We start from the raw sequence: 13765 nt of genomic DNA on the forward strand, positions 1-13765 counted from the left end.
AGAATACCAGTCACAGACTATATGACAACCTTTTATGTTGTTAAAATATTTTCCCTTTCTCTTTTTCTAGGACACCCTGTAAGCTCTCTACACAGTTTTCTCCAGACAGTAAAATCTACTCTGAGTAAGATCATGTTGACCTCTTCGTACTGTGGTGGGAAGCAGAATTAAGACTGAGGGAAACAGAATAATTTAAGGCTGGAGCTCATCTCTCTCCACCCAGCTTTGGAATATCAGTCATTTAATCAGTGCTGGTACTCAGTAAGCATCACACCCACCCTGCTCCCTGGATGGCATCTTAGTCTTTTTCTGTTGTGAACACTCCATCCAGAAAGATGAAATTTTACTCTGTTGGGTGCTTTTACTCTTTTCCTTTTTGAACATGAGAAAAAATTGTTTCAGAACACTCCCTGTCCTCACGGTAGCATCCCTGCACAGGAGAGCTGGGGTAGCATCCCTGCACAGGAGAGCTGGGGTAGCATCCCTGCACAGGAGAGCTGGGGTAGCATCCCTGCACAGGAGAGCTGGGGAAGCATCCCTGCACAGGAGAGCTGGGTTAGCATCCCTGCACAGGAGAGCTGGGGAAGCATCCCTGCACAGGAGAGCTGGGGTAGCATCCCTGCACAGGAGAGCTGGGCGCCCCTGCCTGGGCTCTCGCTGTGCAGCGGTTCTGATGCTCTGTGTTCTCTGCAGTGAAGAAGAGCTGCTGTACCTCAGTTTCATGGAAAATGTGACAGACGAAATCTTGAAGCTTGGTTTATTTTCTAACAGGTTAGAGGGGTTTTTTTTTTAATGCTTATGGTATTTGAGATGTATGTTAAATATTTTTCACACTGTATGATTTTTTTTAAGTTACTTATAAGGTTGCAAAAAGCTATATTGTTTTTATGATCATATTCTTATCATTGATAGAAAATTATAAAAGCTGTTTCACAGGCCATAGGAAACAATAGATTTTCATTCAAATATTATATCTTGGCTTATATCAGAATATATAATGAACCAAAGTTTTGCTATCTGGATACCCTTCCTTATTCCCCTTTGCTTTCAGAAACAGTAATGGGAATCAAAAAGATGTTTTCAAAATTTTATGACATTTATATGTGTGTGTGTGGTCACATGTCACAGTAAGGGTTAAAAAATAACTCATGGTAGTCGGTACTCTACCACATGAGTCCTAGAAACTTAACTCAGATCAAGTTTGGTTTCAAGTACCTTTAACTTGGTGAGCCACCTTAGCAGCCCACAAACATGTTTACTACATCTTATATAAGATCTAATAAAAACAAATTTAAAACTGTACACTTAATGTGAAATAGAGTTAGAAAAACCGTATCTGCTACTGCACTGCTTAAGGAAGCTGTGTGTAGTGCAGCTCAAGCACTGTTTAGTTTAAAATTCCCCCAGGCACAGGACTCCACTCCATGTAGCAGAACACAGGCCTCCAAGCACACTCCACACTTTCTCAGTCATAGGTGCAACTGCAGACATTGCAGTGGCTTTTTATATCCGCACAGTAGGGTTTGCTTTTTAATGAAGGAAGACACTTTTGTAATTGGAATAAAAAATCAGGAGTGAATGCACCAGTGCCCTCAAACCTTTCTTTGTTTAAAAAACAGTGTTTAATGGGGGCTGGAGAGACGGCTTAGTGGTTAGGAGCACTTGCTATTCAACCATGAGAACCCAAGTGAGACCTCAGAACCTACATGGTCTTGTGCAGGGCTGTCAGGGGCAGAGACAAGAGGGTTACTGGGGTTTGCTTTTTAGCCCACCTAAAAACAGGAACTTCAGTTGAGGAGAGCCCTTGGCTCATAGGAATAGGCAGAGAAAGAGATGAAGATGCCGTCCTTGACCTTCAGTGTATGCACAGGCATGTAAGAACTGCATAACGAGTTTCTGAGTTTCAAGTGAGATGGTTTAGAGAACCACTTCCCAGTAGTACCAATATGTGGAACTCTACTGGACTACACATTTTACATGGTTGAAATGGTAAACTTTTATGGTTTTTAATACAACCCCAAAATTTGCATAACATTTACATGTTTTCTTAAGTGTTTATATTTTCGTCTTAAGATTTAGCATTGTCATAAGAACACACATAGAACCAGACCGAGAAAGAAACTAAATGGTGCAAGATGGAGTTCTTCATACGGAAAGGTGTTCAGTATGCATCTGTTTGATGAGAGAGTGTGTGTGTGTGTGTGTGTGTGTGTGTGTGTGTGTGTGTGTGTGTGTGTGTATGTGTGCGCACGCTTATACCCAAATAATATTTATTATTTAATCCCAGCTTGAGGAAATACATAAGCACAGAAAATTGTCAAGGTGTACAATTCCAGAATGTTAACAGTAACTATAAAGAGTAGGATACAAGTTTCTATTTAAAACTGATAGAATAACCCAGACCCCCTGGATCACTGTACGTCATTGACAAGCATCAATGATGGTGACTTGAGTGACCAAGGAAATTGGTTGTTTCTAGGAAGCTTGTGAATATGTTAATGTGATACTGGGCCTGTTGTAGAAAAAAAAATGCATTCCCTGAAGCTCATTGCTTCTCAGTTAAAATTCTCTGAAGGGACTTTAACCTTAGGGGAGAGGAAACTCATCCTAGAGATGTAAGTTCTCATACTTAACATGGTTTTCAGTGGCCTTCATATCCTGGCTGTGGCAGGAAGAGAGGTAAAACTGTTGCTGTGTGCCAGGCATGGTAGCACACGCCTTAAATCACAGCACTGAGGCAGGTCTCTGAATTCCAGGTCAGTTTGGACTGCTTAGAGTTCTGGGCCAGCCAAGGCTACATACATAACAGACTGTGTCTGGGGTGAGTGGGGGCAGACTTGTATATCTAGCTATATTTAGCATAAATACCTGGCATTCACTTGGAGGTTGTTTTGTAGGCTTGGCATCAATGGTGTGTATACTTTAGGAGTCAAGGTTAAGCAGTTCTGTGAGAGCATTTTCTGTAGGATCTGGTGAAAGGCACAGAGAGCTTTGAGCATCTGTGTGTCTAATGGGGAGAGAGCTTGGCAGGCAGTTCTATTCTTCACCTAAAGCATTCACAGAAACACAAACAGTACACAGTCCTTCAGATAGACTGGCATCTGTTATATAACTTAAAAACAAATGCCTAACAGAAGCCAGGCTGTCTGCCAGGTTCGAGAACTTGACAGAGCAGGAAAGATTAGTCTCTAGTTTCGCAGAGAAAACTATTCATCTGAAAAGCACTTTCCAGCCTTTGTCGGTTTTTACATTATGTAACTGTTTTACATTTAGTGGATTATCTGATTTTAAGATACTAATATTTTTCTTTATTATTTGTAGGTTTTTAGAACAACTGTTTGAGCGACATATAAAAAAAAATAAACATCATTTGGAGGAGGTTTGTCTTTCTTTGTAATTTAAGGTCCTTCTATCCTCTAAAAGAATGTATTTTATTGAAAACTGGCACTTTCCCCCGTGTGCTTTTTATGAGGGTAAAGGGAGCAAGGGCTGTGGACATGTTAATCCTCTGAGACTAGCAGCACTGCAGAGAGAAGAGGCTCAGTTTTAATAGTTTAGCTAATGTAATGATCCTCAGAATTGCTTTTTCCCCCTTAATCCTAGGGGAAGATGCGCTGCCTGCTGCATGGGCTGAAGGTTGACTTAGGCTGCGTAACTGAGGAAGAGCAAGCAAAGCAAAAACATTTCAGAATGCTGAATCAACATCATTTTCAAAAGGCTCTAATTTCAAGAGAAAATGAATTTACAAGTGATGAAGAAACAGTAAGTCATCGTGAAAGTCAGCAGTACCAGGAGGCTCTGGACATGCTGTCATCTGTGCCGAAGGATGAAAACAAGATGTTCTCGTTACCTGGTGAATTTTTAATACCCGCCCATAAAGTCAGGCATTCAGAAGGTGTTATAATTCAGCAGGTCAATGATGAAACAGATCTTGACACCTTACCCTGGGACAAAAACAATCCAGGTGTTTTTAATAGTTTAATAGACCAGGAAACCTCTGTGGATGTCATTGAAGGTGACAGTGACTTTGAAAGGAATGAGCCTTCCAGGGAACTTTGTTGTCTGAGCACATCACTGTCCCCATCTGTCCCATTCCCCAGCATAGAAGGTGGCAGTAATCATGATAAGGAATTATCGACTCTAAAAATCATGGAAATGAGCATTGAAGACTGACCTTTGGATCTTCATTAATAAATACTCCATGTGGCCAGTAACGCAATATTACTTTTTTCTTTGGTCCCCTTTTACATATTAAGATTTCTGTAATTTCAATGCTATGTAATAAATTACCATAAATTTAGTGTCTTGAAACACCACATATTTATTATGTATCTCATAGTCTGGTTCAGGATTGAAGCAGAGTGATTGGGTCTCTCCTTGGGTTGAAAAGCCACTGTGCAGATCAGGGCTGTGATCACATCAGAGGCTTGACTGAGGGAGCAGCTGTTTCTCCGCTTGTTTTGCATCATAGATCTGAGTTTCACTTGGTTTTGGCTGGCAGGTGGATAGATGGCTGCTCTCCATCTCCTGCCGTGTGTGCACTCTCCCTAAGCAGGTCTGTTAGCAAGATAGTTAACTCTTCGTTGTTTTTTGCCTTAACTCTTTTGGTTAGAAGCAGGCAGGTCACAGGTCTCTTGTACTCTTCAGGGGTAAGGAGATGATACACAGGAGTGCAGACGCAAGGGTGGAAATCACTGGGTTAACTGAGGCTCTCTCAACCACCAATTCTAAAGTCATTTTTCAGAGGAACATGTTTGATCCAACATAGCGATCTCATGAGCATTGAGAAGTGGTTTATAATCTGGGATGTGTTGCAGTAAATGGGTGCTTTATCCTCTTATCGGCCTCCATGGTCTCACTCCGTGGACGCTGCACCAGAGTGGATCACACACATGCCATCCCCACACCACTTGGCACTCCAGGCCACCTCTAAGAACTCGGGCCTAGTTCACTCCACCACCCCTGTTGTTTCTGTCCCAGGTGGATACGTCAGCCCCGGAACTTTCTTTCCTCTACCACCCGGCACAAACAGGACTCCAAAGCCTGACAGCTTTTCATGTAGGTTTATATATTAAATTCTCAATTCACAAACCCTCTATAGAATAATATATCCAATGGACAAAAATACAAACTGCCCTTCTATATTAAAGACCTATAGAATTCCTTAAAATATTTATATCTACCTAATGCCAGTTAAGTCCACCTGGACCCAGCTCATCCTTCTTGAGCTCCATCTTGATGTCTCCTCTCTCCTCCTGCCTCTGCTTTCACGCCTTTTCCCGCCTATCTAATGTCCAATCATATATCAACTTAACAAATCTACATATCACCCTTTTGTTTACTTTAAAAACACTTTACCTTTAAATGTAAGCAGTGTACAACTATTACCACTTGAAAATACTCTCACTGATACAAAGTTAAAGTTATAATCTTTACAGTGCTATAGAATTTATTTGATACAGATTTAAGGTTTATACACTGTTTTTAGTTGATTAAACCATACCAGTTAAGGGCTAGATAGCAAACTCATGGTTCTGAGTTAATAAAAGGGTGTTTTTGATATATTGCAATTAAAAATGGCCAAGAGTATTCAAGGCTTAACATTTCAGAAATGCTTTTTATAGTTAATTTTCAAAAACATCAGAAATCCATAAATTATGATATTTAATGTTATTTATCTTTTGTTGAGACATATCTGTTCCTTACAGTTCCCCTCTGGTGGATTTAATGAAGAAATTGAGCATCTCTACCTCCAGGTGAGGTGTACTTTGTGGCTAGGCAGCCACTGGGCGGAAACTGCCTATTTTATCTACAGACTAATACTGTCCAGAAAGAGACACATTATGCAGAATAATCAACTGATAATCTTTGCAGAGCCAAAATTATCAGTCCTTCAAGTTTTCTGCATTTCAAAGTCTGTCAGTGATCCTGGGCCAGAAGGCTGAAGACTTCCTCTCACATGTTGCTAACGGGACTACTAGTAAAGATTTGTCTCTACAACCTCTCTCTGCTATGGAAACCGTCGTGTAGGGCTATGTTTTTAGATATTTGGCCACTCTCAGATTTCTGACGGAGTTGAAGACTAATTTAGTTTTATAGCCTACCCAAGCTAAGTAACTTTGAGAAAACAGTCATTTAGAATACTTTCAAGTGGTAATAGTGTACACAGTTTACATTTGAGGCTAAAGTTTTTTGTTTTTGTTTTTTTTTTAAGTAAACAGAAAAGGTGCTATGTGGGTTGATGTTAAGGTAATACATGGTTGGACAATGGAGAGGTAGGCGGGGAAAAGGCTAGGAAAACTGAAGAGGGGAAGAGAAAGGAAGATTCAAGGAGGAATCAAGATGGAGCTGGAGAAGGAGGGTCTAGATCCAGGTAGTCTTAATTGGTGATAGGTAGACATAAATATTTTTAAGAGCATGATTTACCTCCTATTGTGTGGGCCTTAAGTCCAATCACACACCTGCTGGTTATCCCATCCCACCCCCAAGCTATAAATGCTGATGCCCTTTGCCTGCCGCCACCACTCCATACCAACTTCCCACATTCACTGGGATATTGATACTAATTTGAGATCTTGGGGGTAAACATGAAAGGCTATAGTTAAAGAGTGTTATGTTTGTGTTGACAGTTGTTCTGACTAGTTATGTCAACTTGGTCTAAGCTAGCCATATGGGTAGAAAGAACCTCAACTGAGAAGTGCCATCACAAGATTGACCTGTGGAACATTTTCTTGATTAATGTGGGTAGAGCCACCCCTGGGCAGGTGAATTGTATGAGGAAAAAAAGGCTGAGCAAGCCATGGAGAACAAACTGGTAAACAGCACTCCTCCATGATCTCTGCTCCACTGAATTCTGGTTCCTTCCCTGACTCCTTCAGTGATGGGAGTTGTTAACTACAACACAAGCACACACACACAATATCTAAGTGCTGCTGTCTTACCTTTGGAAATATCTTGCAGATCTGGTCATTGTGGTTTGTAGGTATCATCTTTAGATAGGATTATTGATTACTCTTTTTCCTTGGCAGCTTTAAATGGCACCTTATGGTGCTGTGCTAGTCCAGAGAGAAGCTCAGACCCAGCTCAATTCCTCCAAGTCCTATATCTATAGTGTGTGGTGTTATCAGCAATAGGGACTTACATTTAAGGTCAAGGAGGCAATCAAGGGCAAGGGCAATAGCAGTAGTCTATATTGCTTTGGGGATCTCATGAATTCCCCTGACCAACTAGGGATTTCTCATGTCTGGTACTTAGACTCTTGAGGGGTATATCATAACCCTTATGTTACTTAAAATTATGTGTGTATATATAAATATATACTATTAATGTATATGTTATATAAACGCTATTTAAAAATCTATACTTAAATTATACATATACAATTTAAGTGTTTTATAAATAATTACATATTTTTTCTAAGATTTACCAAAATCCTTTTTACACACAACTCTAAACTACATTAAAAAAAATACTATAAATGTAGTGGTTTGAATGAGAATGTGAATGGCCCCCTAGAGGCTTATGTTGAATACTTGGTCCCTAGTTCATAGAACGTTTTAGGAAGGGATGGGAAGTGTGGCCTTGTTAGAGGTATTACTGAGAAAGGGGGGAAGGGGGAAAGGGGATTGTCAAGCTTGAGGTTTCAAAAGGCTCAGCTGTTCTTGCCACCATGCCTTTGTTCCACCACCGACTATTTTTGTTACTTTTCTGTTACTATGACAAAATACTATAACTAAGGCAACTGTTTGGGAAGGATAAGGAGGTGTGACCTTGTTGGAGGAGATGTCTCATTGGGGACAAACTTTGAGGTTTCAAAAAGACCATGCCATTTAACAGCTCACCCTGCCTCCTACTTGTGGAGCAGGATGTGAGTTCTCAGCTACTACTGAAACAGCACCACCTGTCCATGCTGCTGCTATGTTCACTGTATGGTAGGCATGAACTCTAACCTGAAACTGGAAGCCTAGTGAAATGTTTTCCTTACAAGCTGGCCTTAGTCATGGTGTTTTGTCATGGTAATAGAAAAGTAACTAATGCAGTAAAAAGATTTGTGTCACTCAATGTCCATTATTTCCAAGTGATCTGATATGTCTCCACAACACCAACCTGTGATGTGTGTCCGTTATTAAAAAGTAAAAATCTAAAATACATGTGCATACTCACATGGGTATTTTCATATCTCACAACTAAAATAACATACAGTTTAAAAAAAAAAAAAAAACAGCTTAGTAGGTAAAGGTCCAGAAACAAAAGGGCCCTGCTTGAATTAGGAAGACAGACAGACACACACGCACACATGCACACATTCTTGATATATTATTAATACCCCTATCCTAATCTTCAGTATATTAAAAATTGTTCATGAACTCCAGATTATTCAATGTGCTTTAATTTTGTGAGCACACATCACCAATCTTAATGGTTTTAGAAGCCCTGTCGGGGAGCCTTACATAGCTGTCTCCTGAGAGGCTCTGCCAAAGCGTAACAAATACAGAGGTGGATGCTCGCAGCCAACCATAGAACTGAAAACTGGGTCCTTAATGGAGGAGTTAGAGGGAAAATTGGAGCTGAATGGGGTTTCCAACCCCATAAGAACAGTAATACCAACCAACCAGAGCTCCTAGAGACTAAACCACTCTCCAAAGAGTGCACATGGACAGACCCATGGCTCCAGCTGCACCTGTAGCAGAGGATGGCCTTGTTGGGCATCAGTGGGAGGATGTACTGGCTATTCCTGGTAGTCAGCTTGACTCTTTCGGGAATGAACCACAATCCAGATTTTGGAGGCTCACCTTTGATCCTGACCTTGAGGCACAGCGGCTATGGATCCTAGAACACCAAGGCAAGAAGATCTCTGAGCTCAAGGTCATCTGGAACAAAGTAAGGCCCCAGATCCAGGTGAGGTGGTACACACCTTTAATCTGGGACAAACCTGTTAGAGACAGACCTACATGAGGACATTGGGAGAAGGAAGGCATTTGCTCTTTGCCTGCTTGCCTTGTGAGACCGAGCATCTGCTATATCCTTGGACTTCCATTCACAGCTGCTGCCGACCACTGTTGGGGAGTTGGACTATAGACTGTAAGTCACCAACAAATACCTTACTATATAGAGACTACCATTAGTTCTGTGACTCTTGACTAATACAGTGGGTGAACGCCCTCACAGAAGCAGGGGAGGAATGATGGAATAGGGAATACGGAGGGGAATCCTGGAAAGGGGATAACATTAAAATGTAAATAAAATATATCCAATAAAATCAGAAAGAAAAGAGAAAGAAATCCTGTCAGGAAGTCCTGATTCCTATACCCGTGATCTTAAAAACGGCCTCCAGATGGCGCTGTTGTACTTGGCGGTGCCCCTCTGCAGGCACTATAAACCTTTCTTCCCATCTCAATCCAGCCCAGGAAGCAGGTGGCAGATCAGCATGATGGGAAATGTAGCCATTGATGCTAACTCGCCCTTCCACCCCCACCTCACACCCTGGTTCTCAGGCTGCATTCATGCTGGCTTTGTCCCTAAGCCCTACATCTGGCACTCACCGCCCGTGCGCCATTCATGTTCCTGCAGAAAATGCTGAGACAACCACTTCTGTGAGTTTTCCTATGAACCCTCAGGCCAGTCCCCAGTGCCCGGCAGAGCAGGGAGGGCTCATTCTCCCTTCTGGCCACCAGGGTGCAAGCAGTAAGAGCAGCAGCTCTGTGTTCTCTGGTGGCACAACGGAGGTTTGATGGTTACCACTTCCTACCTTTCACCTCCCCTGCTGGCCTCACAGCCCCCAACCTACCACTCTACCGTGGCTTTGGGGGACAAGCCAAAAGAATTAGCACAAGCACTTACTACATCATTTGCAAAAGTAAATGGGACTATCCTGTTTACATGCAGTAAGCCTTTAGAATGCTTGAGAGTTGACAGAAATGCCCAGATGCCACTTATGCAACTAAAGAACCCGTCAAATATTCTCTGAAATCCTCTATCCATTTTCTGGACATTATTTCAGTTACTAGGACTAGAGTAGAAATTTAAAAAGTTATCTCAGCTGTATCAAAGACCCATCTGAGGCTTAGTTTTTTTTTAATGAATTTTCAAGTAAAAGATCATTTTAACTTGTTTCATGTGCTCTCTTCTTACTAAATTTATACTCAAGAGGGTTTCCTTTAAAAGCGCAATTTAGGGAGCTGGAGAGATGGCTCAGTGGTTAAGAGCACTGTTTGTTCTTCCAGAGGTCCTGAGTTCAAGTCCCAGCAACCACATGGTGGCTCACAACCATCTGTAATGGGACCTGATACCCTCTTCTGGTGTGTCTGAAGATAGCTACAGTGTACATACATTAAATAAACATTTTTTAAAAGCATAATTTAAATCAGGTATGATGGTAAAAGGCAGAGGCAGGCAGAGCTCAAAGAGTTCAAGGCCAGCCTGAGTTACAGAGTAAGTTCCAGTCCATCAGACTACACAGTGAGGCTGTATATATATATACCTAATATTTTTATATATTATATAAATATTGTATATATCTTATATATTACATATGCAGGATATACTTTATATAATTTATATACTATATACATATATAATAAATTTATATTAAACAACTTACTTCTATCTCTACACTGCAAGGAAAAGGGATATGTATCTGTCTATCTGAAATTAATTTGGCCATGCCATGCTGTTAACACAAAGTGCTGTATCACAACATAGTCCTCCCCACTTCTGTGTTCCTAGCTAGACAATTCTCTTTCTGGAAGTTTCTAAGGGAGCAAGCACATGTTTTAACCTGCCAAAAAGTTATAAATATTAAATTCAATAATTTTTGGAGTACTTCACAGTAGGAGCTCCTGAGGAAAACAATGACTGGTTACAGTTTTAACACTTTACACTCTAAGATGTGGCTTCTTAGGCCCAAAACTACAAACAGAAATGTCAGCAAAAGCCACTAGCAGTCAGGAACACTGGTGCCAGAAATACCAAAGTTAACTAAGAGAAACACTGGCTTACAGCCTGGTTTTGTGGACTGTACATCTTGATCATTTTGGTATGATATCGATACTGTCAAGAAACTAAACTCCTCAGTGATACATGAAGCACTGTAGACATCTGGCAGACAGACCAGTCACATTCTCAAGTCAGGCGTGGTAAACCTTTAAACTCCAATTTTGATTTGGCCCTTGAAAGTTACATTGTTCCTAAATGCATGCAATAACAGTTATTTTCACTCAGAAATTTTCATTTGCTAGCTGTAATTAAGTTCAAAATTAATGTTCCATAGAAGTGATGTGAAGCATGTGATATTTGAAGGATAACAGATTAAAACTATAATTTTGCCCTTAAGGAATTTACTTATCAAAGTATTGCAACAGGAACACAAACATGCCATATATTACTCTTTAATTAAAGTTTTGTTTTACAATATGTTCTTGTCAGTGGGATATTTCCAAATGTTTAAGTATGATAGAAAAGCATCTTCAAACAACGTACCATTGGAAGAAAAGCTTCAGAAAAGTCCTGTCCTTCACATGGCTTGAGGTGGAATTTATAGCACACACATCCCACCCTGGGGGTGCTATCCACTTGGCCTCTACTGTGCTCAGCTGGGCTGGCACACTTGTCATGGAGGGTGCTGCTCACCACAAACAGTCAAATCAGAATGATGGCAGGACATATGTGGGAGCTAGCTGTAGATCGAACATTCTAGAAGATCTACACTGTGACGATCTAGGATGCGGGGGCACGGGTATACTGGACACCATGACACCTCAGCTAAGGGTGCCAGCTTGTCCTCCAAGAACACTTTCCACTTCAAACCTGACCAGTAGAGAATGTGCCCAAATGGGATGTAAGGGGAGCCAAGTACCCAGAACTGATCCTGGGGTGAGGACAGAATTATGGTGCTAAATCCAAGTTCCCCCTGAACACCACAGCAATTTCTGGTGGCCCCATAAATTTGGGCTGTGGTTTAGGGAAAGAAACCTCATGTTCATATTCCTTCTTTCTCTAAAGGAAACAAAGCCTCTTCGGGGGTTCTTTAATGGTAATGTACACCTGAACTTGTTTGTGGGGAAAAGAAAGACAGGAAGAACCCCAATCAGCAAAGCCAGTCATCGATGGCGGCAGGCCTTGAGTTCCCTGTTCAGAGCAGCCCTTCCATTGCAGCTCTCGGTGTGAGCATGGGCAATACTGCGTTTGTGTAACACAACCTTCTGTGTGAGCACCACACACACTTACTCTTCCCCTAGTCATACATACTCAGACCCTTCTCTTTGAAGTAGTGTCTACTGTTGCTTAAATATAAAGCCACATATATTAAACTCATTTTTAACAAAAAAGTGCTTAAAACCATCCTATGCAATTGCTCTTCATTTTCAATAAAATCAAACTCGTTTTATGCTTAATGATAATACTGAAAAAATAGTGAATCTGATTCTTAGATTTTTAAATAATGTGCCTTTATCCCCAACTTTACATTAACTGACTCAGTATCGTAACAAATTGAGCTCTTATTTGGAAAATATAGAAGGTACAAATATATAACTTTAAAAAACATTCTGAATATAAAAATTCTTTCTATGTTTCAAAATAACACTTTTAGATTTTTCTTTAGTTTTGGATTTTCATGAATAAAACAGTTCCCCCATGGTTTTTGTTCTTAAACAAAAGCTAATAATGGTTTTAAATACAGTTACTCAAGAAACCACACAGTCTGTGGCTGTCCCACAGAAAAGTTCAGCTTCTAGCTAAAAATGAAAAAGCCCTATTTAGCCATAAAAGTACATATGAAAACCTAGTTTAAGACAGAGGTCTGTGCGCCTTACTTACTGCCAGAACCGCCCAGTACAGGTTTAGTAAGACAGAACTGTCTAGAAAATACAATCTCCAGAACGTGTGCAAGTGCAGCAAACTGGGCACGTGGGCCTCCTCTGTCCCGGGTCCCACAGACCTCCTCAGCCTCATGCTTAGCATGCTGCCTCAGCTCTTCACACACTTCCTGTTCAGGATCTCCACATGGGACTACTGGGGAAAAGTAGGAGCTGTGCGTTTTTCCTTCCTTTTTTTTTTTAAAAGCTGTAAACACTTCACATGATTGGGTCCCCATAAAAAAGTGTTGGAGCTTAAATGAGCCTGGAGCTTTTCAGGAACTGAATGAGAACTCTGTACACAAATGTATACTGGCCAAGTGTCTGCACCAGCATCATCCTCTGCTGCCTCAGCATGTCCAGCACTCTGGGGATGTCCAGCACCTGGTGGAGAGACACAGGGATAAAGAACACTTCTGAGGGAAACCAACAGTGCAAAGACTGCCACCCTCACAGAAATCTGCTGAGGAGACGGTCTACCTGAGAGTCCTCTGTGATGAGCTACGATTTGATTTGTTTTAGCTACAAATACAATGTGCCTGTGGATTGTTTCTTCCACAGTTCCTACTGCAGCACAGTGACTTGTAAATCAGTTACACATCACATCTCACAAGATTCTAAGAGTCAACAAAACAGTGCTGGGTGCTGCTAGGATCAATCCAACATTCCCCACACTGGCTGCTGGCTGTCACTAATGCTAGGAGTGTGACTGGTTTACAGAAAAAGCACTCGGCTCACAGTGGAAAAACACTAGATGAGACAAAAATTGAATGGACTTCGATATTATGACATCCTAGTCTTTACTGACAGGCAGAGCCTAGAACCTCTAAGACAAAGCCTTTTTTTTAACATCAATCTTGTGGCCACCACAGTCCTAAAACTATGTCAGAGAGCTATGGGACATCACGCCC

General features: G+C 41.1%; 2 protein-coding genes across 6 annotated transcripts in view; one reads left to right on the forward strand and one right to left on the reverse strand.

The window, feature by feature from the left end:
• Positions 1-4211, forward strand: part of SPATA7 (spermatogenesis associated 7) — a 36843-nt gene extending 32632 nt beyond the window's left edge. For all 4 annotated transcript variants that reach the window (XM_080917559.1, XM_080917561.1, XM_080917562.1 and 1 more), the window contains 4 exons: positions 71-124; positions 694-771; positions 3322-3379; positions 3604-4211. In XM_080917559.1, the coding sequence (XP_080773685.1) occupies positions 71-124; positions 694-771; positions 3322-3379; positions 3604-4173 (760 nt within the window). In that variant the 3' untranslated portion in view covers positions 4174-4211. The remainder of the gene's footprint in view (positions 1-70; positions 125-693; positions 772-3321; positions 3380-3603) is intronic.
• Positions 4212-11391: 7180 nt separating this feature from the next.
• Positions 11392-13765, reverse strand: part of PTPN21 (protein tyrosine phosphatase non-receptor type 21) — a 59470-nt gene continuing 57096 nt past the window's right edge. For both annotated transcript variants that reach the window (XM_080937076.1, XM_080937077.1), the window contains one exon: positions 11392-13238. In XM_080937076.1, coding sequence (XP_080793202.1) covers positions 13110-13238 — 129 coding nt within the window. In that variant the 3' untranslated portion in view covers positions 11392-13109. The remainder of the gene's footprint in view (positions 13239-13765) is intronic.

The sequence above is a fragment of the Micromys minutus genome (genome assembly GCF_963924665.1).
Source record: "Micromys minutus genome assembly, chromosome: 1".
In the NCBI taxonomy this organism is placed as follows: Eukaryota; Metazoa; Chordata; class Mammalia; order Rodentia; family Muridae; genus Micromys; species Micromys minutus.